The sequence below is a fragment of the Enhydra lutris genome, unplaced genomic scaffold, assembly GCF_002288905.1.
Source record: "Enhydra lutris kenyoni isolate GAN:26980312 unplaced genomic scaffold, ASM228890v2 scaffoldscaffold13, whole genome shotgun sequence".
NCBI lineage: Eukaryota > Metazoa > Chordata > Mammalia > Carnivora > Mustelidae > Enhydra > Enhydra lutris.
This window is the reverse complement of record NW_019154097.1, coordinates 30,318,079-30,345,506: the sequence shown is the minus strand read 5'-3', so window position 1 is coordinate 30,345,506 and position 27,428 is coordinate 30,318,079. Positions and strand designations below refer to the sequence as shown.

Here is a 27,428-nt window from a genome sequence, read left to right as displayed (position 1 = left end):
TCGGGTGCGGCCAGCAGCCAATGAGTCCGCCGGGGGGGCGTAGCGGTGACGTTTGTTGCGGAGGAGGCCGCTTCGAATCGGCGGCGGCCAGCTTGGTGGCCTGGGCCAATCAGCGGCCTCCAACGAGTAGGGCCTTCGCCAATCGGTGGCCTCCACGACGGGGCTGGGGGGAGGGTATATAAGCGGCCTCGGCGAAGGCGCGGTTGACGCTGGCTGAGACATCACAGGCTCATCAACTTGGGGGGTTTTTGTGAGTCTGAGAGGTAAGCGCCGCGGCCTGTCTTTCCGGACCTGCCCTTCGCCTTGTCTGCTTTGCCTGCTCACCCCGGGCCCTGTACCTTCAGATCAGTAACCTCGGTCCGCTCGGGTGTTGTGGCCTGTGGCTGGATTGCCTGTGACGTCCTGCCAGCCTGCTGACCGACTGGCCTACGGCGCCGGCAAGATGAAGCTGTCCCTGGTGGCTGCGGTGCTGCTGCTGCTCGGCGCGGCGCGGGCCGAGGAGGAGGACAAGAAAGAGGACGTGGGCACGGTGGTAGGCATCGACCTGGGGACCACCTACTCCTGGTGAGTGGGGTTTCTGGAAAGGGGGGAATGGGGCGTGGCCTCCTGGGCCACTGTGAGAATCACGGTGCTGATTCCTGGCGTTCTTGGTGATTTTTCTCTGCCAGCGTCGGGGTGTTCAAGAACGGCCGCGTGGAAATCATCGCCAACGATCAGGGCAACCGCATCACGCCGTCTTATGTGGCCTTCACTCCGGAAGGGGAGCGTCTGATCGGCGACGCAGCCAAGAACCAGCTCACCTCCAACCCTGAGAACACGGTCTTCGACGCCAAGCGGCTCATCGGCCGCACGTGGAACGACCCGTCCGTGCAGCAGGACATCAAGTTCCTGCCGTTCAAGGTGCGATGGGGTTTTCCTCACCCGAACGGAGGTGGGCGGCTGTGGTCGGAGTGTTTTTTAAGATTAAGAAGTTGCTGGAAAATGGTGGAGACAACAGGAAGGGCACAGACCTAGTGTGTTTGTAGTAACTTTTATTGAGTAATCTTGGTATGTTACAAAACTTGCTCGAAGAAAGCTTGGCCGGCAGAGACATTTCACACGTTAACTGTCCTGTCTCCATCGTTTAGGATTAAGAGCCTGATTAAAATTGAGGAGGCTTGTCTTCGTCAGGCACCCATATTCCTTAACCTATTTCTAGTCAGTATGCGGTTCCAGGCGATCAAAGTAAACCAAACCATGGGGGAGGAAGTGGGACTCAGACAGCCCTCTAAGTTTTCAATGTTCTTGCTTCTGTGCCTGGAAGTAATGATCGTTCTGTAAAATAGGTGGTTGAGAAGAAGACTAAACCATACATTCAAGTTGATATTGGAGGTGGGCAAACAAAGACATTTGCTCCTGAAGAAATTTCTGCCATGGTTCTCACCAAAATGAAGGAAACTGCAGAGGCTTACTTGGGAAAGAAGGTAAATATTTCTAGAACGGTGTTAAGTAATTCTATTTTTACTATTCTTGATTTATTGTGTAGATGCCTTCATTGTTTTAATAATTTTGAATCTGAATGACATCTATGTATATCAGTTTTAATTACTTGCATGTTTTACTGTGGGCCAAACAAAATATTAAGGACTTTTCATGTATTACCATGTAATGCTTGGAAATCCGTGGGTATAAAATTACATATTATTATACACACCTAACAAATTGTCTTAGAAACTAAAGTGGTGTTCTTTTGTTTTGTTTTGTTAAGATTTTATTTATTTGACAGAAAGAGATCACAAGTAGGCAGAGGGGCAGGCAGGGGGAGTGGGTGAGCAGAGATCCTGATGTGGGGCCCGATCCCAGGACCCTGAGATCATGACCTGAGCCGAAGGCAGATGCTTAACCAGCCATCCAGGCGCCCCTAAAGTGATGATTTGAGTGCAACTTATATAAGAGGTAAACCGTGTGATAAAATACATTAACTTACCTTTTGTTATTCTTTTAGGTGACCCATGCAGTTGTTACTGTACCAGCCTATTTCAATGATGCCCAACGACAGGCAACCAAAGATGCTGGGACTATTGCTGGATTGAATGTCATGAGGATCATTAATGAGCCGTGAGTGTTAATTCAAAAGCATGGCATATTTTCCAAATCGGGGGAATGTAAACTAAACTTTTTTTTCTTTCTCTTTCTCTTAACAGTACAGCAGCTGCTATTGCTTATGGCTTGGATAAGAGGGAAGGGGAGAAGAATATCCTGGTGTTTGACCTGGGTGGTGGAACTTTCGATGTGTCTCTTCTCACCATTGACAATGGTGTCTTCGAAGTCGTAGCTACTAATGGAGATACTCATCTGGGTGGAGAAGACTTTGACCAACGTGTCATGGAACACTTCATCAAACTCTACAAAAAGAAGACTGGCAAAGATGTTAGAAAAGATAACAGAGCTGTGCAGAAACTCCGGCGGGAGGTAGAAAAGGCCAAACGGGCCCTGTCTTCTCAACATCAAGCAAGAATTGAAATTGAGTCTTTCTATGAAGGAGAAGACTTCTCTGAGACTCTGACACGGGCCAAATTTGAAGAGCTAAATATGGTATGTTCTTGGGGTTTTTTTTGTTTTGTTTTGTTTTTGGGTTTTTTTGTTTTTGTTTTTTTGGGTTTTTTTTGCTTTGCTAATGGGATCTAGTTAGACTTTGTGTTTAGGGTACTGTATTTAGGTATGTAGACAATATCTAGGTACAATAGGCATCATCACAGTAATTGTGTTCTCTATTCCAGGACCTGTTCCGTTCTACCATGAAGCCTGTCCAGAAGGTGCTGGAGGATTCTGACTTAAAGAAGTCTGATATTGATGAAATTGTTCTTGTTGGTGGCTCTACTCGAATCCCAAAGATTCAGCAACTGGTTAAAGAGTTCTTCAATGGCAAGGAGCCATCCCGTGGCATCAACCCAGATGAGGCTGTAGCATATGGTGCTGCTGTCCAGGCTGGTGTCCTCTCTGGTGATCAAGATACAGGTATGTCCCTGTCACAGCATCTTCCACAGTACTTTCACTTCAATAGCTTGATAGGTACTTCAATAGCTTGATGGGAAGAGTATAACTATCTTTTGCTTTACAAGGTAATAGAACATGAGCAACAGGGTCTCACAGCTAGTAAAGGATAGAGTGAGGACAAGACCTGGCTCAGTTTCAAGATCATTAGCGGCTATATTGAATTCAATGCTTCTAAAATGATTCTGCATTAGAACCTCACATTAAATGGCAAGTTGGAGAAGATAAAGTTACACAGTTCCAGGGGAGACTGCTTAGTAGTGTTCTTGTGACTCTTGAATTGGAATTTAACTTTGGTTAACTTTACCTTTGCAGGTGATCTGGTACTGCTTGATGTGTGTCCCCTTACACTTGGTATTGAGACTGTGGGAGGTGTCATGACCAAACTGATTCCAAGGAACACTGTGGTGCCCACCAAGAAGTCTCAGATCTTTTCTACAGCTTCTGATAACCAACCAACTGTTACAATCAAGGTCTATGAAGGTAATACCCTACGTTTGTGAATGACATACTATGTTTTTGAGAAGGATGTTTTCTTAATATATTCTATTGAAATGAGAAAGGAAAGAAATATTTGCTATTTTCAGACAGGGTCCCTAATATGACTAGTGTTGAGTTTGGTAGAGTCAGCCCCAAAATCTAGTTCTTACCTTGCTATCTGGCACTCTTTGCCTTTAAAAATAACTTCTGAGCTGGCTTCTAGAAATGTTGATAATGCTGTAGATGAAATTCAATTAAAAGTTAGTAGTAACTTAATAGTCCCGCTTGCTACTCCTTATAGATCAATACTGACCCACTTCTAGCTTGATAAGCATGCCCGTGCCACTGTAGGCTCTAACAGACTGAAATACAAGGATCCAGATCCACTAATGTTTGTCAGTAACAACTAACAAGTTTTGTTTTTTTGTTTTTTGTGGGTTTTTTTTTTTTTTTTTTTTTTTTTGGTGTAACTTCTAGGTGAACGACCCCTTACAAAAGACAATCACCTTCTGGGAACTTTTGATCTGACTGGAATTCCTCCTGCTCCCCGTGGGGTCCCACAGATTGAAGTTACCTTTGAGATAGATGTGAATGGCATTCTTCGAGTGACAGCCGAAGACAAGGGTACAGGCAACAAAAACAAGATTACAATTACCAATGACCAAAATCGCCTGACACCTGAAGAAATTGAAAGGATGGTTAATGATGCTGAGAAGTTTGCCGAGGAAGACAAAAAGCTCAAGGAGCGCATTGACACCAGGAATGAATTGGAAAGCTATGCTTATTCTCTAAAGAATCAGATTGGAGATAAAGAAAAGCTGGGAGGTAAACTCTCCTCCGAAGATAAGGAGACCATGGAAAAAGCCGTAGAGGAAAAGATTGAATGGCTAGAAAGTCACCAAGATGCTGACATTGAAGATTTCAAAGCTAAAAAGAAGGAACTAGAAGAAATTGTTCAGCCAATTATCAGCAAACTCTATGGAAGTGCAGGCCCTCCCCCAACTGGTGATGAGGAACCAGCAGACAAAGATGAGTTGTAGACATTGCTCTGCTAGTGCTTAAATATTGTAAATACTGGACTCAGGAACTTTCGTTAGGAGAAAATTGAGAGAACTTAAGTCTCGAATGTAATTGGAATCTTCACCTTGGAGTGGAGTTGAAAATGATATAGCCTAAGTGGCTGTTTACTGCTTTTCATTAGCAGTTGCTCACATGTCTTGGGGTGGGGGGAACGGAAGAATTGGCTATCTTAAAACGTGGGTAAAAAAGCTGGGTTAGGGCGTGTGTTCACCTTGGAAATGTTCTATTTAACAATTGGGTCATGCGCATCTGGTGTAGGAACTTTTTCTACCATAAGTGACACCAATAAATGTTTGTTATTTACACTGGTCTAATTTTTGTGATAAGCTTCTAATTAAGTCATTTGTTTCAAGGTTAAATTCTCGCTTGTGTGGAGGGGCGTTGGGTCTTAACACTTTCAGGGAATTTGCCTAATGTTAACCTAGTTTAAGAAAGGGGTGGGGGACCCCTGGGTGTCTCGGTTGAGCGTCTGACTCGACTTGCTCAGGTCATGATCTCTGTGTTGTGGGGTTGGGTTGTCCCTCTCCCTCTGCTTCTCCACCTTGTTCCCCCTTCCCTCTTCCTCAGATCTTTAAAGAAAAGAGGGAGGGCAGTAGGGAGGGACACTTGGGTGGTACAGTGAGCTAAGCAATCGACTCTTGGTTTTGGGTCAGGCTATGATCTCAGGCTCACGAGGTTGAGCCCCCTTTCAGCTCCCAGCTCAGCACACTGCTTGAGATCTTCCTTGCTATCTGCCCCTTCCCCAGACCACCCCTTCTACCCCCACTCCCACAATAGAAAATCTTAAAAGAGGGGCGCCTGGGTGGCTCAGTCAGTTGGGCTCTGCCTTCGCCTCAGGTCATGATCCTGAGGTCCTGGGATTAAACCCCAGATCAGGCTCTCTGTCCACCAGAGAGTCTGCTTCTCCACCTCCCTCTGCTCCTCCCCCTTGCTTGTGCTCACACAAGCAGTCTCCCTCTCTGTTGAATAAATAAAATCTTAAAAAAATTTAAAAAGGGACAGAAAAGGTAAACATTCTTACCTAGACAAGGGTCATTTTTACAGTGCCCAAGGGTGGAGTTGTCTTGAATGTAGTTGAAATTTCCGATTTCCCCTTTAAAACTTTCTAGTGGCTTTTTATTACCAATGCTTTGCAGCTGCTATTCTAAGACTTGGTATGAGTGACAGATCATGGATGTTAACTTTATACACCTGGACTTAGTTCATAACTTTAGGATACAAAGGTGTATTTTAAAACTTCTGCTATGTCAGAATCTCCCTCTCTGAAATTTCTCATTAGTGGTCTGGAGTGGGATCTAGGATGGTGATCCTGAAACCATTTGAAGCCCTACTACAATTGTGGATCAAAGGCAGTCATTTGTATCAAAAGAGGTTCAAGATTACTTTGACTGGTTCCCTGAGGAAACAAATGATCTAAATGAATAATTTGTGTGATCAATAAAGGGCAGGCTCTCTGGTGCTAATAAGAAATCCAATACTGCTCAAGGATAAGTATTTTATAGGTGGGCAACCAGCTGAAAGGTTAATTGGCTAACTGTGGCAGAAATGAAACCTGAGGGCGTGCGTGATTATTTTATTCTGAGGCCCAGATCCTGCTACAGTGCCCCGGAAGCATTTGGACAAGCCTAAAGCGTAATACGGAAGATCTTCAGGCCAAATTCCACACAAACCTTAAAAGTGATCTGCAGGGGGCACCTGGGTGGCTCAGTGGGTTAAGCCTCTGCCTTCGGCTCCTGTCATGATCTCAGGGTCCTGGGATTGGGCCCTACATCGGTCTCTGCTCAGCGGGGATCCTGCTTTCCCCCCTCTCTCTGCCTGCCTCTCTGCCTACTTGTGATCTCTGTCAAATAAATAAATCTTAAAAAAAAAAAGAAAAGTGATCTGCAGTGCTGTGTGCTGTGGTGTTAGCCGGCGGTTGGGAAAGACGAGGACCATTTTTCGTCCCTGTCCCCAGTGGCTCTCAGTACCAAATACCAACAGGCTGCACCTCTTTCTGGAGAGCAGCTCTGAATACTAGAAAGATAGACTTCAACCTGTAAATGTCCATTCCCTGATTTATACAGCCTTATTCAACATCTTTGTGGTCAATTTTCTTTTTTAAAGATTTTATTTTTATGTAATCTCTACACGCATGGGGCATGAATTTACAACCCTGAGATCAAGCATCACATGTTCTACTGACTAAGCCAGCCGGGTGCTCCTTTGTAATCAATACTCCAAAGCAATCACATTTACTTAAGCTATATTGCTGGTAAAACCCTTTTAATAGAGGTTTTTGCACTTGGGCTATCCCATTTCCTCACCTACTGTGTAGGTGAGAGCAAGAGGGATATAGTGTGCAAAAAATATTTTGGAGGTATAAAACAGCTAAAGTTTCATTTAACTTCTCTGAAAGTCTGTCATTTAATAAAAATGTGGCATGTATTAGTCAACTACAGTCACAATACAGTCATTATAGATTTCCCCTTCTGTGTTCATCCCGCCGAACACAAAACAGAGCAGTATGTCAGCCTGACTTTCCTCATGTGAGTCACCACCTTCGGTCACTCCTTTGTCGTTGGAATACCCTTTCTCAGTATCACAGTTTAGAGTGACAGAATTTGAATCTTCTTTCTCAGAAGTACACATCACTGGCCACGGAATGACACACATGGAATGATCCAGTCGTCCAGGGGATAGAAAAGTGTCAAATTTAAGCAAGGTCCAATGCTGCTTTTCTATGTTAGAGAAAAGATAAACATACAAAGGCTCTGTGTTAAGAAATTTCCAGAAATGCTCAGTGATTTGCTATATCAGCCCTAACAGAAATAGGAAGCAACAGAAAAATCTAGGGCACCTGGATGGTGCAGTTGGTTAGGTGTCTTGGAATCCTGGTTTTGGCTCAGGTCCTAATCTCAGGGTTGTGAGATTGAGCCCCATGTCCGACTCTGTACTCAGTGTAGAGTGGGCTTGTGATAATCCCTTTCCCTCTGCCCCTCCCCTTCATGCTGTCTCTCTCTCTCTCTCTAAACTAAATAAATCTTAAAACAAAAAACAAAAAACTAATGGTTGCTGCTTTAATGATGTCATTCCCTGAAGTCTGGCCTTTGTTCCTTTGGATTTAGATGTGGAGGGAAAAAACAAAGCACCTTGGTACTTTTCAAACAACAGTCACATTTGCTTAAACATTTGTTTAAAGACCCACAGTGAACACCTGCTCACCTATGTGATACTGGTACATTGTACCCAGCGCTCCTGTGGGAGTCATCCCTCCAAAGATATACAGGCGTTTCCCCACAGCCACAGCTGAGTGGGCAGCACAGCCTGTGGGAGGTACCCCAGTGGGACTTAGCTTCTGCCACTGCATGTCACCTGCCAAGAGAAAGCAAGTGGGTACAACATGACCTAGAAGATGGATTCCACCTTACCTGTCAGACTCCTGCAGTGTGCAAACCGATCCACTCAGCACTCTGAGAGGTAATACAGCAAGGTTTAATGGGCGCAGAAATTACTTGAGGGAGCTTCAAATTCCCTTTGGGTGTCCAGGGAGGGAGGAGGAGCTCAGTACTCCCTGGTTTTAGCAAGTATCTCAGATGATTCTGACGTAAGTGGTCTTTGGAGCTTACCGATTAACAGGATATGATCTTTGGTGAGTGTCACCACTTACTAATTTGGAGCCCAGAAGGAGTCAAGTTCTATGTGTGTGCACGTTTTAAATACTAGCACTTCCTTAGAAAGCAAAGTTGGGAGTGCTGGCTAGGCACTTTAAACATTTTGCTTGCTCACAACAGTCCTCTGAAACTGATATTACATTTGCCTACTCTCTTTTTAATGGTGAAAAAACAGAATCAAAGACGGAGACACTTGTCCAAGACCTCACAGCTAGCAAGAGGCACAGCTAGAATGTGTGTCTACTCAGGTCTGATGCTAGAACCTGTGTTCTCAACACTGTAACGTGCTGCCTCAAGCACCTGCTCGCAACCTATTTTGGCAAGGATATTTGCATCTTTTCAAACAGGCATTGAAATGAGGCACGATATTCTTGCATTTTAGGTTTACAGAATTACCATGGTAGGAAAGGAAGAGAAATTGCCAGGAAGCAGTTCCTCAGCACAAGCGAGTAGGACTTTCTTTTTTAAAATACACATTAAGGGGCACCTGGGTGGATCAGTGGGTTAAAGCTTCTGCCTTCAGCTCAGGTCACGATCCCAGGGTCCTGGAATCAAGCCCCGCATCGGGCTCTCTGCTCAGCAGGGAGCCTGCTTCCTCCTCTCTCTCTGCCTGCTTTTCTGCCTACTTGTGATCTCTGTCTGTCAAATAAATAAAATATTTTAAAAATAAAATAAATACACATTAAAATCCCTGTTGAGGGGTGCCCGGGTGGCCCAGTCGATTCTGCCTTTGGCTCAGGTCATGATCCCAGGGACCTGGAATCAAGCCCCATGTCTGGTTCCCTGCTCAGCAGGGAGCCTGCATCTCCCTCTCTGTCTGCCCTCCTCTTCCCCCCCACTCGTTTTCTCTCTCTGTGTGTCGAATAAAGCCTTAAAAAACAAATAATTTAAAAATAAAGCCTCAGTTGACTGCTGCAAGGAACACCTCCGTGAAGATATTTTTCCATCTGTCAATTCAAGGCAGGGGCCCAGCATCTCAGAGTTGGAAGGGAGAATCACCCAGCCTAACCAGAACAAGAATCCCAACCAGTGTCACCTAGCCTCAGATGTCACCAACCTAGAGAATCCTTTATTGGGCAAGATAGTCCAAAACACTGCATAGCAGTTCTCCTGCCTTCTGCCCACTGTTCTAATTCTTGTATTCTACAGTAACACAAAAGATGTTCATTTGTTTGTCCATCCAAGGCATGCACTCATCACCCTCAATCTACCAGACACTGTGTTAAGTGCTGGAAATATACTAGGGAACAAAAGAGACATAGCCCCTGCCCTAAGGAAGCTCATAGTCTGAAAGAATGACCCAGAATAAGTCCAAGATCTCTAGGACACATCAGCCCTTCAGACCCCTAGAGACAATTCTCATGTTCTCCCTTTCTTCTATTTCTTGTGTGTGTGTGTGTGTGTGTGTGTGTGTGTGTGTGTGTGTGTGCATGTAAGATTTATTTAAGAAGGAGAGAGAGAGGGAGAGCACGGAGGGAAAAGCAGGCTTCCCTCCTTGAGCAGGGAGCCCAATGTGGGACTCGATCCCAGGATCCAGAGATCATGCATGACCTGACCCAAAGGCAGATGCTTAATGGACTGAGCCACCTAGGTGCCCCCTCTTCCTGGTGTTTTTAACTATTTAGCATGACTACCTCCAGACACATTTGAAGTTGTCCATGCCCCTCATGGGCACAGGGTTAATGGTTAATGCCAGCCAGGGAATACAAAGAATAATGAATTTTAATGAAGGAGCAGGGTTGTTGGAAGCATAAGAGATAATTAATAGCTGGGTACATAGCAAGTACTCAGAAAGGGATGGCTTTCATTGGTTTTATTATTTATTATTATTCAGGCCACAATTGACAGAAATCTAGCCAAGATTCTGCTAGCTGGCCGGTTACCCACATTTAAGAGCAGCGCTATATTCTATCAAAGCATATTTTATTTAATTTTAAGAAGACAAACCCCCATGCACTCTACCCTACTTACTTATATCAATGCAATGGAGATCATCATAGAATCTGTCCCCTGCCAAGCCTCCATGGATGAAGAGCTTTGTCCCTGCAGCCACCATCACATGACCATGCCGGGGGGATGGAGGTTTTCCAAGTGTTTCCGGCTGTGACCAGGTCATAGTGTCTAGAAAAGTAAATTCACGGACATCAGATGAAAAAGCTAGGAAGAAGAAGCTTCACTTCCCAGCAAAGAGACCTTGGGGTCATTCACTTCAACATGCTAACCCAAGCCAGGCCTCCCTTCTCCCACAGCCCATACAGCCTCTGCCTGAACACTTCCAGGGCTGGAGAATTCACTACCTAACATGCCTGCCCCTTCTACTGGGCATTGGGAAACTATTCTTTGCTTTGGCCTGGAACTGTTCCAGAGTTCAAAAGAATGAGACTGCTTCTTCCATGACAGGCCTTCACAGTATATCTTTGACTGATTTGCTGGAAGCACGGGGGTAAAAAAAGACTACTTTCAAATGTAGCAGCGCCTGCTAAAGTGTCAGTATAGAGTAGGAGTCAGAACACGAGGTATGGAGTTAAAACTGGCTCATTTCATTGAACAACTTTGTGGCCTTGTACCAGCGAATTCCCTAAGCTCTAGTTTTCACAGTTGTAAAATGGGCGTAAGCATACTACCTAGCTCTCAGGGTTAAAGTATGGATTAAATGAGATGATGTACATAAGGCATAGGCTCAGAGGAAGTACTCAGTGCGTGAGAGTTTATGTTAGAATTGCTATGGGTGGCATGTCTAAAGGTTGTGCATGGAGCCCCACTGTTTGAAGGAATACAGTTTGAAATAATCTGAAAAAGGTTTATGCACAAACACATTCATCATAGCATTGTTTGTAAGAGAAGAGAACTGAAAATAGCTTCAGTGCCTCAACAGGTTATTACTACAGTCATGACAGAACAGTATGTATTTATTAAAAATGTTGAAGACTGAGGCACGTAGCTGGCTCAGTCAGTAGAGCACGAGACTCTTAATCTCAGAATCAGTTCGAGGCCGACCCTGGGTGTGGAGCCTACTTAAACAAAAAGGGACGCCTGGGTGGCTCAGTGGGTTAAAGCCTCTGCCTTCATCTCAGGTCATGATCCCTGGATCCTGGGATCGAGCCCCAGGACGCCTGCTTCCTCCTCTCTCTCTGCTTGCCTCTCTGCCTACTTGTGATCTCTGTCAAATAAATAAATAAAATCTTAAAAACAAACAAACAAATAAATAAAAATGGTGCAAACCTCCCGATCACAGGGAAAGTGCTTAAATGAAAAATATAGGATACAAATATTACATGTAGAATTATCTCTGCTATTTTTAAATTTTATTTATTTTTATTAAGTAGACTCTACGCCCAACCAGTCCCATGCTCTAGTGACTAAGCCAGCCAGGTGCCCCATCTCTGCTGTTTAAAAAAAAAAAAAAAAAAAAGACTGTAAACACACTGAGAAGTGAATGATTTGGGAGTGAAAGTATTTTATATATACAAATACATATAAAGCATACATATATATGTACATTTTTTCCTCAATCCTTAGAGTTTCATGTATTCAAAACCAACATTAGTTAAAAACTTTAAAAACTTCCTTAAAAGATTTGCAAAGAGGAAAGTCATATACTGTGATGTGTCTTCATTCTTCCAATTTTACTTTGGAAGTTTGAAATTTTGCTTATTCCATCTTCTCAAAAAAGGCTGCATCTCTCTTGAAAAACACACATGAAAACTATTTTGGTCACGTTATTTGTACATTGTTATTCATCAATGCCTACTAGTAAGAGGAAGAAGTGCAAATAAATGCTCCTTACGTAAAAATCTGGCAAGAGGTCTCATAATTCCAAATGTTTACATCTTTTTCACCCAGGAACTCCACTCCTTAGCGTCTACTAAATGTTGGTAACATACACAAAAGCTAATGTATATGTTCGCTATCACACTGTCAGCAAAAAGTCAATCAGTAGGAAAATGAACGCAGAGCCTACCCACAGGATAGGCTCTGCAAGGAAACTGGTATTGACTTAGAAGACATCCATGTGTGTGATTAAATGAAGGGATCATCACGGTTCATCTTCCTGAAGTGCTCCCTGTACGCCAGCCACTCTACTATGCACCATATCACATTATCTCATTTAATCTTCCCAGCTCTTTTTAGTAGGCCCTATTGCTATCTCTATTTACAGATCAGTAAACTAAGACCTAGAGAGATTGACTGGTCAGAAGTAATATAGGAAGTGTGTGTCAGGTCTGGTCCTGAGTCCAGGTTCAGCAGCCTCAAAAATGCATGCTTTCACATACAGAGGTTGAGCCTCACCCCTGCAAATGTAAGCCGCAGAAATGTATTTATAATCTGATCCCCTGTGTGTGTTCCAAGGTTTCTGTATCATTTCAAAATTCGCAGAAAAGTCATAAATGTCCATTTACCCACATATGTCTGATTTATAAAGGCATAGGCAAGTCTAGGAGGAGACGTCGGGAACTGCTAAGAGTGTTTCCCTCTGTTTGGGGAGTAGAAAGGAAAAGGCTAAAGAGGAAACTTTGGCTTTTTTTTGCTTTATAAATTACACTGTTTAAATATTTTAAATTGACCATTTATACCTTTTTAAATGCACATGTTGCTGTGGTAAGGGACACGTCGAAGACATCTAGAAGTGAGACACTCAGACAAAGTGTCATTTTCTAACCTCTGCCTTCTATATCAGGTAAGCTGTAGGCTGGGGTGGCTCTGACCTGGTACGTGGCAGCCCTAGGGGACCCGCCAGTCCATACTTGCGTCAAACACATGCAGCTTCACATCCTGCACGGGCTGGGCACCTCTCTCTCCGCCCCCAAAGACATACAGCTGGTTTCCAATGGCTGCAGAGGATGTGTGGAATGTTCTTGGGGAGGGCGGAGGACTGGTCACCTCAGGCACGGTCCAAGTCCTCGTTTCTGGTCCGGAGAGAAAAGGCAGGCACCTAAAATATCCAGGCTGATGGACCTCATATCTTGACTCTGAGGCTAGGCACAGTTACCTTCCACACCCCCACCCCCAAGGTGGACAGCAGAAGTCTAGGAGGGTTCTCGTGCCAAGGAAATCAAGGAGGGGTAACAGGGGATACTGAGAATTTTCTCAGATAGAGTCAAATCCCCCAAGACTGAAAATTAAGAATGAGGTCAATTTGGTTTTAGACATCTTCCTTCAAACATCCCCTCTGAACGCTCTTCTCCTTTGCTGACTACCCTGGGCCCATTCAGAGCAGCCCAACACCTGCTAAAATTCTCTCCACTAGTGGCTAGAACCAAATGTGCCAAATTTCCCAGACTATGTGGCCATTAAAAGAAAATAGATAAAGCAATCACAGTGTCAGAAGTAATAATAATAGCTCCTTCTAAATAGTCCGTACTAAGTAAATACTAGTTTCTCCATTTTACAGATAAGGGAATTGAAGCAGAGACAGACGAAGTCATTTGTTTAAAGTGACATGGCTAGGGGCGCCTGGCTGCCTCAGTCAGTGGAGTGTGCAACTCTTGATCTTGGGGTTGTGAATATGAGACACACATTAGATGTGGAGATCTACTTAAAAAATAAAATCTACAATAAAATAAAATAAAGCTAATAAATGTCTGAGTTGGGATTCAGATTCCATTCAGTAATACCAAGATCGATGTATTTTTCACTCTTCTGACTTGAGAATAAAATTGAACCACCTGGGGGAGATCCAAAGAAGCTTCTCTCTTTTTAGAATGCAGCATGAGTTTTATAGAAACAGATGCATTGATTGAGCCCCTTCCTTGTGCAGAAACCTTGTCCTTAGCATTTTGTCTGTCATCCCCACTCAGTTCTAGAAGGTGGCTGGAAAGCGGCCTCATTTTGTAGGCGATGGAACTGAAGCTCAGAAAATTTAAACCCTTCCCCCCAGGTAAGAGCGCTTGTGAGTAGCAGAGCAGAAGTTTGAACTCAGATCTGTCAAAAGTCCCACGCTCGTGCCACCACGACACCCCAGGAATTATTTCTTGCCTAGGAAATTCTATGCCCTTTGTAAAGGTCTTTTTGTTGTTTTTTAAAGATTTTTATTTGAGAGAGAACCAGTGGGGAGATGAGGCGGAGAGAGGGAAGGAGAAGCAGGTTCCCTGCTGAGCAGGGAGCCTGACATGGGTCTCGATCCCAGGATGCTGAGATCATGACCTGAGCCAAACACAGATGCTCAACTGACAGAGCCACCCAGGTGCCCCTGTAAAGGTCTTCATTCAGCATCCAGAGTGCCACAGGAAGCATCTGTAATATGTATGGAACTCAAACACAAACTTGGAGATGAAACAAGTCTCAGCCTCTATCTAAAGCAAAATATAATTATCTCGAGAGTTATGGATCTTGGAGAGCTTTTGGATCTTAGGGGGAGTTAGAAGGTACACATCCTCTGGGATCAGAAAATCCTGGCATTGTGTTGCTCCCACATCAAAACACCAGCACAAATAACCACAAAGGACCCCTAAGCCTTTCAACAGACTGGACTTAGTAACGAAATAGCTAATGACTCACATTTTTCATATTTTGGGGGCATCGTGTCAACTTATACTTTCTAGAAGAGGAAAGGGATCTGGTAGAAAGTCAACTCCTCTGACAGAGGCTTTCTAAATTCTCTTTATTTTATTCAAATGGATGCCATCATTGAAAATCAAAAGGCTGGGGATCCAGATTCCATCTGCTAAACCATAGCTACATCAATCACAACAATTACTGAGCATTAATTGTGTGCCAGATACCGAGTGAATTTACATCCTGGCCAAACTTAACAAGGTAAGAACTATGACTATCCCAATGGAACAGAAGACAAACTGTCTGCACGCAAGCATCTTATTGACAGAGCCCTGGGCAAGAGTGGACTGTCATGTGAAAAATGTTCAGGCTGCTCATTGTTAACAAAATGCATATTTAAATAATTAGATAAAAGTCTGTTGCTGGGGCATCTGGGTGGCTCAGTGGGGTAAAGCCTCTGCCTTCGGCTCAGGGCATGATCTCAGGGTCCTGGGATCGAGCCCTGCATCAGGCTCTCTGCTCAGCAGGGAGCCTGCTTCCTCCCTCTCTCTCTGCCTGCCTCTTTGCCTACTTGTAATCTCTGTCTGTCAAATAAATAAATAAAATCTTTAAAAAAAAAAAAAGCCTGTTGCCTATTGAATCAGCAGTGTTTAAAAATGATAAATTCAAGAGCGCCTGGGTGGCTCAGTGGGCTGGCCTCTGCCTCCAGCTCGGGTCATGATCTCAGGGTCCTGGAATTGAGCCCCTCATTGGGCTCTCTGCTCAGCGGGGAGCCTGCTCCCCACCCCCTCTCTGCCTGCCTCTCTGCCTACTTGCGATCTCTCTCTCTCTGTCACTCTGTCAAATAAATAAATAAAATCTTTTTAAAATAAAAAGATAAATTCAGGGGTGCCTGGCTGGCTCACTGGCAGAATGTCCAACTCTTGATCTCAGGATTATGAGTTCAAGCCCCACACTAGGCACAGAGATTACTTAAAAACAAAATCCAAAAAAAAAAAAAAAAAAAAAATCCTGGGGCGCCTGGATGGCTCAGTTGGTTAAGCAACCAACTCTTGATTTCAGCTCAGGTCTTGAGCTCATGGTTGTGAGTTCAAGCCTCAGGGCTGTGAGTTCAAGCCCATGTGAGTTTAATCCCCATGTTCAAGGCCCAGGTTGTGAGTTCAAGTCCCACGAAAAATAAATAAATAAAATCTTAAAAATAAAAGATAATTTCAATGCCAGTCAGGAGTGAAAATGCACTATTAATCAGAGCTGGAGAGAGCAGCAGTTGGAAAACTCTGGAGAGCAAGTCGGTAGCATGGATCAAAAGCCTTTAAGTTCACAGTGTTTTACTTCGGTCTTTTTTATTCTGGGCATGAATACTTTTTTTTTTTAATATTTTATTTATTTGACAGATAGAAATCACAAGTAAGCAAAGAAGCAGGCAGAGAGAGAGGAGGAAGCAGGCTCCTCACCGAGCAGAGAGCCCAATGTGGGGCTCGATCCCAGAACCCCGGGATCATGACCTGAGCCGAAGGCAGAGGCTTTAACCCACTGAGCCACCCAGGCGCCCCCTGGACATGAATTCTAAGCAAATAATTGTCAATCACTTCTGAACAAAGATGTTCACACCTTGTTATTTACAATGGTAAAAATCTGAAAACAAACTAAGTATAGTGTTGTCACAAAATGGAGGATCATGCAGCCATTAAGTGATGTTAAAGCAAAGTTAATAGGAAACTATTTCTACAGTAACCATGAAATGAAAAGGAAAAAGGTACCATAGTGTAGAATTGAAATAGTATGAACTCAGGCTTACAAAAATGCAGAGAAATAAAAGAAAGGAAGCACACAGAGAGGTTATCAGTACCCTGAATGTCATAGGATCGTGGATGTCTTCTGTCCACTTTACACTTTTTTCAAATATTTTACAATGAATTATGTTTATGAAAAGAAAACAACCCAAAATTTTTAACTACAATTTTTTTTAAACTACAATTTTTAACAAAAAGACAAGTCCACCTCCCCTGGGAAGTTCAGGAACATTCTCTCAAAAGAGATGTTTCTAAACTGTTTTGTCTGTGATAAAACTGCCAGTGAGGCGGGGCAGGAACTTTGCACTATTTGGCTAAAAGAAACATAAAAGGAGGATCTGTCAGGGTTTCTTAACTTTGGCACAATTGGCATTTGAGTCTAGATAACTCGGCATAATGGGGTGCTGTCCTGTGGATTACAGGATGGATAGCAGCATCTCTGGCTTCTGCCCACTAGATGCCAGTAGCAACCCCCCACACCCCAAGTTTGATCACCAAAAATGTGTCCAGACTTGGCTAAATGTCCCCTGGGGGACACAGTCACCCCCATTTGAGACCCCCTGATCTAGGTGACAGGTTCTAGGCTGGCTCAGTCACTGACTCCCTGGTGACTTTAGGAAACTCACTTCCCCTCGACCTGGCTGCCCACTTGGCAGAGCTGTTCTCGGAAGTTTCTTCCAGTTTTGGCTTTTAAGAACTTGATGGTTGTACATAGTATGAGGTGGGGTAGGGGGGATGTAATTCTGTTATTTTCAGATTCTGCTAGATGTTAAAATTCCTATTTTCAGGCACCTGGGTGGCTCAGTCAGTTAAGTGTCTGCGTTCAGCTCAGGTCATGGTCCCAGGGTCCTGGGATCGAGCCCTGCATCGGGCTCCCTGCAGAGAGCAGGGAGTCTGTTTCTCCCTCTCTCTCTAGCCCTCATCCCCGCTGATGCTCTCTCGCTTTCTCTCTCACATAAATAAGTAAAATCTTTAAGAAAAAAAATACAAAAAATGAAAATTCCTATTTTCTATGAGGTAAGCAAAGTTAAATGAATTACTCAGGACAATCCAAATGAGTTTTGCTCCAGGAAATGGAATCAGAATTACTTCTTTATTTAGGTAAATAAAAATAACTTTTGGCTACTTACCAGAATTAAGAACTTGCAGGCAATTGCGATTTCCTGACTGGTCAGCACCTCCAAACACCCAGATGGTATGAGGTGCACAAGAGGGAACGAAGCTGGCATGCTCATAACGGGGCAAGAGGCCCTCCACAGCGGCCAAATCCCACCGGTATGTTCCTAGAAGACATTTCACTCAGCCCCTGCACTGGAGCTGCCAACTGCTTCTATCGGTTGGCAGACTTGAGGGAGGGGAAAATGGTCAAAAGCGTAAGTGAACAATTATCAGGTCACTTGCAGGAGAATATGGTCAAATTCTAAAAAGTCCTATAATAGAAACTTCAGGGGTAATCTGCCTAGTCCAGAAACCCTTCTCTAAGGAAACTGTCCCCATTTTCCCAACCACCAGGGTAGAGATCCCAGAAGACCTGTTTGTATTACAAAACCTTGACTTTCTGGCTTCAGCTGGTTGGTTCAAAGGTAGTCACTTGACCCAAAATAGGTCAATCAGAACCTCCCTCCAGAGAAGCTGGAATTCAAACAGATTTCTGAATTTCTTCTATCATGTGTGGAGAAAGAGCTAAAGTCGAAGTCCAGAGAAGAGAAAAGAAACACCAACATAAAGAAGTAGATCTCCCCAGAGAGAGTGAGGGAGAAAGTAGATGGTTTTTGATGGCTTTCCAATTCCTTTTTCTGCTCTCTCCTGAGGATAGGCTGTATTTCCTATGTTTAGATTCTTCCTTATTTTTCTGCCGGTTTAAGAGAATTTCTGTTACCTTCAACTAAATGATTTCTGGCTAAAACAAGTTCACAACTGCCAAGGGGAGTAAGCCATTATCCCCATTTTACAGGGCACTGAAGCCCAAATGGTTGACAGCTTAGCCAGGGTCACAAAGCTAGTACTAAGTCCCACCAAAACTGTATGTGATCTAAACAGTGAGTTTCTTGAGGGCAGGAAGAGATTTCACTTGCCTTTGATTTCCTAGTGCCCGGTGTAATTCAGATGTCTACGTAGGAGGGAAGGTGGCAAATTGGGGGATGAGAACCCCCCTGAGAGGGGCATCTCTACTGTTGCCATGTAGACATGCAGGGCTACTGATGTCAGATCTCCCAAAATTATCAGAAGCCAAACCATTTCCATTTTTATATGTAGACCTTTGCACATTTGGTTGGTGAACAACTTAGATCAAAATAATAACAGCCATGTGACATGGACCTAACAAACTTGTATGTGGGCCACTGGTTTTCTTTTGCCTATTGCGTGTAGCCCAGGGTGGCTACCATTCATTCCTTCTTCATTCATTCATTCATTCATTCATCCATCCATTTATCTATCCACCCAAATACTTAAAAAGTACCTACTCTGGGGGGCCTGAGTGGCTCAGTCGGTTAAGTGTCTGACTCTTGATTTCGGCTCAGGTCATGATCTCAGGGACAGGAGACCCAGCCCCAAGCGGGGTTCTGCACTCAGAGTATGGAGCCTGTTTAAAGAATCTCTCCCTGTCCCTCTCTCTCTGTACCCTATTCCCATTTGTGCCCTCACTCTCTCTCTAACAAAAAAAAAAAAAAAAAAATTGAATTTTTTAAAAAGCACGTACTCTGTGCCAGACACTACGATAGTGGCTTGGGATACAATGATGGATAATATAACTATGTTCCTTGTTTCCAAGGAACTCTTGTGGGGAAGACAGACAAAAAAGCAATCACATGGGATAAGAGCTGTGAAGGGGGAGAAGAATGGGAAAGCACAGAATACTATGGGAATACAGAAGGTGGGCTGTCACACTGTGATTTATATTAAGCAATACATATGGGATCTTTGTCACTTCCAGGCACAGAGCTCTTAAGACCCTTGGAATTTCCAAAACTATAAGATTGAAAAGGTGTCTTATGTAACAAGAACCTGGATTTACGTTTACGAGGTGACTTCTGGAAAGCCCTAACGATGGGGCTGGTTGTCAAGGGAACTAACCATATGATTAGAAGTTTGGAACTTTCAGCCCCAGCCTCCCACCCCCACCTCTAGGAAAGGTAGAGGGGATAGAGGTTGAATCAATCACCAGTGGCCAGTAATTGAATCAATCAAGCCTGTGTAAAGAAGCCTCCAGAAAAACCCAGAAGAAGGGGTTTGGAGGGGCACCTGGGTGGCTCAGTGGGTTAAGCCGCTGCCTTCAGCTCAGGTCATGATCCCAGGTCCTGGGTTCAAGCCCCACATCGGGCTTTCTGCTCAGCAGGGAGCCTGCTTCCTCCTCTCTCTCTGCCTGCTTCTCTGCCTATTTGTGATTTCTCTCTGTCAAATAAATAAATAAAATCTTAAAAAAAAAAAAAAAGAAGGGGTTTGGAGAGCATCCAGGTTGGTAAACACAAGGAGGTGCTGGGAGACCGTGCACCTGTGGAGCATCTGGAAGCTCCGTGCCCTTCCCCCGTTCCTTGCCCTATGCATCTCTTCCATCTGGCTGTTGCTGAGTTATATCCTTTTATAATAAACCAGTGATCTAGTAAGTAAACGATTTTCCCAAGTTCTGTGAGCCACTCTAGCTAATTAATGGAACCCGAGGAGGGGATCATGGGAATCTTTGATTTAAAGTTGGTAGGTCAGAAGCACAGGCAGCAACCTGAACTTACAGTTAGTGTCTGCAGTGGGGAAGGGGTGAGAGAGTCATATAGGACTGGGCCCTTCACCTGTGGGATCTGATGTTAAGTCCAGGTGGATCGTGTCAGAACTGAACCGAGTTGTGGGACACTCAGCAGGTGTTGCAGAATTGCTTCATGTGGGGGAAGATCCCCAGATATTTGGGGGCCAGCAATGAGGAACTGAGACTAGTGTTAAGAGAAGAGATACAAGTAGAAATGCCTAAACTAGTCCAGAAGCAGCAGGGAAATCTTCCTGATGGAAGTGATAGTTAATCTGAGATCTTAAAGATGAATAGTAGCTACGTGATAGGGAAAGGGAAGAGCCTTCCAAGCAGAGGAAACAATATGTGCAAAGCCTTGGAGACCAGAGATTTAGATGTGTCCAAGGAACTGGAGGATACTCAGTGTAGCAAATGTGGGTTTGGGAGAGCCAAGAAATGAGCTGGGAAAGCTTGAAACATGGGAGGGACATGGTCAGATTGTATTTTAGACAGTACTCTCTGGCTAGGTATAGAAAATGCACTGTAAAGAGGTAAACTTGGAAACAGGGAGACCAGAGAAGAGGCTGTTGGAATGTTTAGTGGAGAAATAATAATGCTTGGACTGCAGTAGTAGTATGGGAAATGGACAGACACGGATGAAGATAGAGACACTTGAGACTTGGTGATTAATTGGATATGTGGATGGAAGACGAGGTAGATCCATCTATGTCTCCCAGAGGACTATTTGATGAAGGAATGGTTGAATGTTTAGGGCTCTAAACAGACACTGTGCACCCCCACCCCCCCAAAAAAGAAGCTACTGGTTGGGTGGATGTGTTCCAGAGATCTGCTGAGACCTTAGGGAATTCTCAGGGATGTTCATTTCCTTAGAGGACAACCCTGCTCTCTGGTCGGAACTGGTGTTCTGACAAATGCTCTGGTCATGGCCAGTGTAGCACAAGCTCTGCTCTTTGGCTACAGGACACCCGCCCCACAGGTGCTGGTCTTACCCAGGTCCAAGATGTGCACATCTGAGAAGCTCTTGTGTGGATCTGCTCCCCCAACAATGAAGACCTTCCCACTCTTGGCGTCACCAACTGGAGGTAAATAAGAACAGCTGTGGCCAACCCGAGCACAGGGGCTCTCTCCAGGCGGGGTCAAGGTGTACCTGCCAAAGGAGGATGTATTCAGGAGACCTGGGCAGCAGCGTGTTTTTTCCACTCCAATGAAATACTCCCCCAGGATGAGGGCTCTAATACAAACACACACACACACACACACACACACACACACACACTTTAAGTAGTATCCGGCACAGCGGTATTTCCCTGATTAATCATAGTACCTTGCATTTGCACATAACCTTGGACTTTTCAGTTTTGTCACTACTTCATCTCACGTTAGCCTAATGGGGATGCCCTGGACTAGTAACTGTCCCCACTGGGTAGACAGGGAAACTGACAGCCAGAAAAGTTCAGTGGTGTGTCCTGGCATGAGATGGGAGTCGTGAGCATGGTTTATGAATTCAGGCAGACTGGGTTCAAGCCCCAGGTCAGATGCTTTTGAGACGTGTGACCCTTCAGAAGTCATTTAACCTTTCTAAATCCTCCTTAGTTTCCTCATTTGTAAAATGAGGATGGCAATAGTTCTTACCTGGGAAGGGTAAGATAAGGTCTTGTAACCAGTGCAGGGAGGGTCTCAATGAATGGGGGCTAGAGCTTCAGGTGCACTCACATAGGAACCTACAGCCCCAGCTCTTTAGCCACAAACCCGCGATGCATTGTCAAGTAATATCCTCCAGAACGTGCTGATTTTTTTTTTTTTAAACATTTTTTTTTTTTTTTTTATTTATTTGAGAGAAGAGAGAGACAGTGAGAGAGAGCATGGCAAGGAGAAGGTCAGAGGGAGAAGCAGACTCCCCATGGAGCCGGGAGCCCGATGTGGGACTCGATCCCGGGACTCCAGGATCGTGACCTGAGCCGAAGGCAGTCGCTTAACCAACTGAGCCACCCAGGCGCCCCAGAACGTGCTGATTTTAAGAGCTTTCCCAGACTATTCATAAAGCTTGACCTGATAGAAGCCAGAGCTAGGACTCAAAAAAAAAATCAAATACGGGACCCATCCATCTCATTCTCTAAAGTTATTCTGAACATGACTGTGAAAACATACTTCAAACTTCCTGGTTGGAAAAGAAAATTCTGCAGCTGTTTCTCAGGCCCTGTCTCATTTGACCTCTCTGGCATCTGATGGTCCTGATTCTTCCCTCCTTCTTGTACTTTTCTCTTTACCTGGTTCCCCACATCTCTTCTTTTTGTTCTCTACCCATCTTTCTGGCTGCTCTTTTGTTTTTGTGCTCTGAATCTTTCCCCACGAGCTGTCTCCTGAGGCTTAGTACCCCTGGATTCTCTTTGCTTCTCAGTCTCTGTTTGCTAACCTTATCAAGTTCATCAGCACTGATGGTCTCAGTTACCACCCACCTATATATTCATCAGTGATTTCCAAGTCTCCATTTCTTTTCCAGATCTCTCTTCTGATAACCAGATTCACACCTCCTATTATCTCCTGAATGATTACCAACAATGTATCATGCCTGAGGCTAACTTCCTGACAACCCTGGTTTCCCTTAATCTGCACAAAACCCCTTTGAGGACAGTACTATTTATTTTTTTTAAGATTTTATGTATGTATTTATTTATTTGTCAAAGAGAGAGAGAGAGCACAAGCAGGCAAAGTGGCAGGCAGAGGCAGAGAGAGAAGCAGGCTCCCTGCTGAGCTAAGAGCCCGATGTGGGACTCAATTCCAGAACCCTGGGATCATGACCTGAGCAGAAGGCAGCGGCTTAACTGACTGAGCCACCCAGGCGGAGGACAGTACAATTATCATCATCTGCTTTTTACAGCTGAGGGCCCAAGACATCAAAAGATTAAATAACTTATCCAAGTGTACACAGCCACCCAGATGCCTGGTGAATAAGACAAAAAATTCCTGTCTTCAGAGCCCTTATGGATTAGTTGGGAAGAGAAATATTAAATGGGTAATTTCACAAATATCCATTTTATTTTAATTGTGCTATAAAAGAGTACAAGGGATATATTTATTGTATGACAACACATCATAAGGGGGCCTTAGCCTGTATAAGGAGAGGTGGGAGAAGGAAGTGGTCAGAGAAGGCTTCCTGAAGAAGCATCATTTGAACTGAGAAATGAGTAGAAGTTAGCTGGACAAAGAGAGGGATGAAAGATGGAGGGAAAGAGTGACCCAGGTAGAGGCCAGTGTCAGAGTTTGCAGTGCAAGGTGTGTTAAAGAAGAGAACAAAGGATGAGTTAGGGTACTTGAGATTGGAAAGACAGGCAGGGACAGATCATGCAAGGTCCAATGGGCCATTTGAAGGACTCTGGTTTTTATCTTAAGATCAAAGAGGCACAAGGGGTGCCTGGGTGGCTCAGTGGGTTAAGTATCTGCCTTCGACCTGGGTGATGATCTCAGGATCCTGGGTTTGAGCCCTGCCTTGGGCTCCCTGCTCAGTAGGGAGTCTGCTTCTTCTTCTGCCCCTCCCTGCTGGTGCATTCACACTCTGTCTCTCTCAAATGAATGAATAAAATTAAAAAAAAAAAAAAAAGAGAGAGCTCAGAGAGGCATGAAGGGTTTTAAACCAGGGAATGCCAGGATCAGATGTATGTTGGCTTGCTCTCCCAGTGGACACTGGGAAGCCGAACTGGAAGCAAGGTCCTACAGAAGCACTGCCTCCCCACTACAGACTTCTGTGAGCCCTGCTTCAGTGCTGACCACATTTCCTCACCATCACCTGCTCCGGGCAGCCCCTAGGATGCGGAGACTATTCGCCTCTGTACCTTCAGCACCTACACGGCAGCTGCCCCTGTCGGGCCAGTGTTAGCTGAATAAAGGGTTGGTTGAGCCAGCAGCCGAGAAACAGTAAGGCCGGTGTAATCCAAATCCACTTCCCTAAAAATCTGAAAAGTGAGTCACAGCTTGAGGCAAGACACGGTGTTGGAGCTGAGGCTGCCAGATGGTCAGTGCCTTACTCTTCCTAGAAAATGGATTTTAATAAAATCAACATCTGCTCTGCAATAATTATTACCCCACTATCTTTCCTCTGAAGACCTTTCCAGACAGTTTGAGTCTAATTACCAGCAACTACAGACAGTTTCATCTTTCCCGTTTTTCATAGATGATCAAATATGAAAGTAAACAACTTAACATGAAACAAAAACTCTTGTTTTTCTCTGTCTGAATCCTTCCTTACAGACCATGTTGCTTTCCTGGGCTTGTCTCCAGGCTCCAAGACTGGCAGCAGGTTCATGGTGTCCTCTGCATAAGAAAGAAAGGCACTTTTTAGACATTTTAGATTATCTTCCACCTAAAACACAGAACAAATCAGGTCAGTTTCTTCCTTAAAAACTTTCCTTTTGGGCACCTGGGTGGCTCAGTGGCTTAAGCCTCTGCCTTCGGCTCAGGTCATGATCTCAGGGTCCTGGGATCGAGCCCCACATCGGGTTCTCTGCTCAGCGGGGATCCTGCATCCCCCTCTCTCTCTGCCTGCCTCTCCCTACGTGTGACCTGTCAAATAAACAAATAAAATCTTAAAAAAAAAAACAACAAAAAAACTTTCCTTTTGATGTGCCAATTCCTAGGGCCTGATTAATTTGAATAAGCATTACCAACCCTTTGATATACAGTTATATTTGGGAGGCAAATATAATACAACTTTATTAACACAATTATACAAGGTTTTTGGTTAAAGTTTTCTGTGTATCTGTGATTTTCATGGAGAAGGGGCATATACAAAAGAATTTTCAGGGGGACACCTGGGTGGGTCAGTTGGTGTCTGCCTTCAGCTCAGGTCATGATCCCAGGGTCATGGGATCGAGCCCTGCATTGCGCTCTCTTAGTGGGGAGCCTGCTTCTCCCTCTACCTACTGTTCCCCCTCCTTGTGCGCTTCTCCCTCTTCCTGCTGGTCCCCCTACTGGTGTATTCGCGCTCTCTCTGTCAAGTAAGTAAAATCTTACAAAAATTTTTTTTCAGGGGCCATAAAATATTCACACTCATCAAAAGATAAAATATTTATTTTTATTTATTTTTTTAAGGTTTATTTCTTTTAATAATCTCAATGTCATATATGGGACTCGAACTCATAATCCGGAGATCGAGTCATGTGTTCTTCCAACTGAGCGAGCGAGGCACTCCAAAAGATAAAATATTTTATTTTATTTTATTTACATTTTAAAGATTTATTTATTTGGGGAAGGGAGCAGAGGAATAGGGAGAAGTCCCAAGCCAACTCAGTGTGTAACCTGAAGGTGGGGGGCTGGACCCCATCACTCCAGAGATCACCACCCCAGCTGGAAACCAAGAGTTGGAGGCTTAACGGACTATACCACCCAGACACCCCAAACAAAATATTTTAAAAGCCTGGGAAATACTGAACTCTGGGATAAATCCTGGCCTCAGCGTGGATTTCAAAGCCTTCTGGACTCAACCTTCTTCTCAGGAACTCAGCTCCACACTTCTTGCTATAGTGCCCTATTCTTGTTGTATGTGTTGTTTCTAACACGGCGGTCCCTTTCATATCTTGTATCTTTTTTTAAAAGATTTTATTTATTTATTTGACAGGGAGAGAGATCACAAGTAGGCAGAGAGGCAGGCAGAGAGAAAGAGGGGGAAGCAGGCTCCCTGCTGAGCAGACAGCCGGATTGGGGGGGGGTGGAATGCGAAGCTCCATCCCAGGACCCTGAGATCATGACCTGAGCAGAAGGCAGAGGCTTAACCCACTGAGCCACCCAGGCACCCCCATATCTTGTATCTTGTGCTACCTCCCCTACCTGAAATGTCTCTTCCAATCGTGTCAACTAGGAAAATCCCAATGAACCTCCAAAGCTCAGGTCAAACGTGCCCCCCCCCCCCCCTTCTCGGTGTAACCTTCCCTGATTTGTTGCTTTCCATTTACATCAAGTTACTTCCTTCTCCCTCTGCAGGTTATCCAGCCACCATCATTGCAGGGATCACCCTGAAGGTAATTATCTATTTAAAGGTCTCTAGTTTAGATTCTGCACTAAATTCCAACAGAACTGGGCCTCTCAGATTCATCCAGAGAACCTACCAATGGGCTCGGCTTAGAGTAGAACTGAGGGATGAGTGAAGAAAGAAAATGGATGAGATTCCTGGGAGATAAATGGATAAATCCATCCTTTGGCCTAAGCCCCTGGCCACGGTCCGCAAGACCCAGTGGGGTAAACTTCGAATGGGCGGGGACTTCCTACAGCCACCCCTGCCAGTCCCATCCCCCAGTCTCATCCCCGCGTGGCAGCGATAGAGGACAGGAGTCTGGATCGAGAGAGCAGAGGCTGGTTTCCTTCCGTCATTGTCGCCGGGCCGGAGTCCGATCGCACCCTCCCCACGGCTCTCCACCAGGCCCGGGCCCACTACCCTAAAGGATGGGACCGCCCCCGCCCAGGATAGCTTGAGACCCACCGCCCGGAGAATCCCAGACCCTGACCGCATTACCTGCGGCAGCTAAGGATGGTCCCGGTTGTGGCTCCGCCCTTAATGTGGGCGGGGATTCCAACTTCGCCCCTCCCCCAGACCCGGAAGAGCCCAGCGGCCAACCGCTCTCCAGCTCTCGGCTCCCAGGACCGGGCCTCCAGGGCGCGCCCTTGTGAACGGTACCAGGAGAGCTCCTCCTCGCCCTCCCCGAGTGTCGACCAGGCCGAGCGTGTCTCGGGAACTAAACTGGCTGGCCGTCCCTGGGGCCGTTCCTCCCCGGTAGTGTAAATAAGCCAGGGCTACTTGGAAACGATTTACAAGCGAAATGCCGGGGGCTGGGCATCCACTTGAAAGACCCAAATTCCTTTAGCAGCAGGGCTAGGATGTTTTCAGTTACAGCGGCTGCTGGAAACGGTTTTTGAAAGGGAGAGTTAAAGATGCTTTTCTAGGTGTGAAATCTCCCTGCGTGGTCCTTAGGCCACTTCAACCTTTGGTGCCTTAAACAGCCGACTCCATAATTAGCGTTAGTGACTATGGCAGGCACTATACTGAACCAAATGTGGCCTCTGGACTCCTGGAGTTTACAGACTAACAGAGAGACAGAAAAACAAATAACTAGGTACATGTGCAAAAAGTGCAAGGAATACAAAGTTCATCAATGAGAGTATTCTTGGGGA

At 44.8% G+C, this 27,428-nt stretch overlaps 2 protein-coding genes across 4 annotated transcripts; one reads left to right on the top strand and one right to left on the bottom strand.

The window, feature by feature from the left end:
• Positions 1–184: 184 nt before the first annotated feature.
• On the top strand, positions 185–4,907 carry LOC111146005 (heat shock protein family A (Hsp70) member 5). 3 transcript variants are annotated; one of them, XM_022501369.1, is made up of 9 exons: positions 185–564; positions 669–900; positions 1,326–1,463; positions 1,985–2,097; positions 2,184–2,574; positions 2,760–2,997; positions 3,349–3,516; positions 3,991–4,062; positions 4,327–4,907. In XM_022501369.1, exons 1-9 carry the CDS (start codon positions 443–445, stop codon positions 4,551–4,553), a joined length of 1,701 nt encoding a protein of 566 aa, XP_022357077.1. In that variant the 5' UTR covers positions 185–442; the 3' UTR covers positions 4,554–4,907. The 3 variants fall into 3 exon arrangements, with proteins under 3 accessions (XP_022357077.1, XP_022357076.1, XP_022357075.1); XM_022501367.1 differs by having other exon boundaries at positions 204–263; positions 345–564; positions 3,991–4,907; XM_022501368.1 differs by having other exon boundaries at positions 1,326–1,358; positions 2,039–2,097; positions 3,991–4,907.
• Positions 4,908–6,751: 1,844 nt separating this feature from the next.
• On the bottom strand, positions 6,752–26,802 carry LOC111146295 (Rab9 effector protein with kelch motifs). The gene is made up of 8 exons (XM_022501786.1): positions 26,773–26,802; positions 24,518–24,578; positions 21,260–21,417; positions 17,662–17,814; positions 12,989–13,150; positions 10,215–10,364; positions 7,795–7,944; positions 6,752–7,310 (listed from the first exon to the last, which is right to left on the bottom strand). The coding sequence occupies exons 2-8, from the start codon at positions 24,568–24,570 to the stop codon at positions 7,018–7,020; spliced, it is 1,119 nt and encodes a 372-aa protein (XP_022357494.1). The 5' UTR covers positions 24,571–24,578; positions 26,773–26,802; the 3' UTR covers positions 6,752–7,017.
• Between the last annotated feature and the right edge of the window lie 626 nt (positions 26,803–27,428).

Bases quoted from the DNA above. Each gene is read 5' to 3' on its own strand.
- LOC111146005 (XM_022501367.1), top strand. From the start codon at position 443: ATGAAGCTGTCCCTGGTGGCTGCGGTGCTGCTGCTGCTCGGCGCGGCG. The intron at 2,098-2,183 runs GTGAGTGTTAAT...TTCTCTTAACAG, and splicing joins ATGAGGATCATTAATGAGCC to TACAGCAGCTGCTATTGCTT. The intron at 2,575-2,759 runs GTATGTTCTTGG...TCTCTATTCCAG, and splicing joins AATTTGAAGAGCTAAATATG to GACCTGTTCCGTTCTACCAT.
- LOC111146295 (XM_022501786.1), bottom strand. From the start codon at position 24,570: ATGAACCTGCTGCCAGTCTTGGAGCCTGGAGACAAGCCCAGGAAAGCA. The intron at 13,151-17,661 runs GTAAGTAGCCAA...TCTCCGGACCAG, and splicing joins CCTGCAAGTTCTTAATTCTG to AAACGAGGACTTGGACCGTG. The intron at 7,945-10,214 runs GTAAGTAGGGTA...TTCTCTTGGCAG, and splicing joins TCTCCATTGCATTGATATAA to GTGACATGCAGTGGCAGAAG.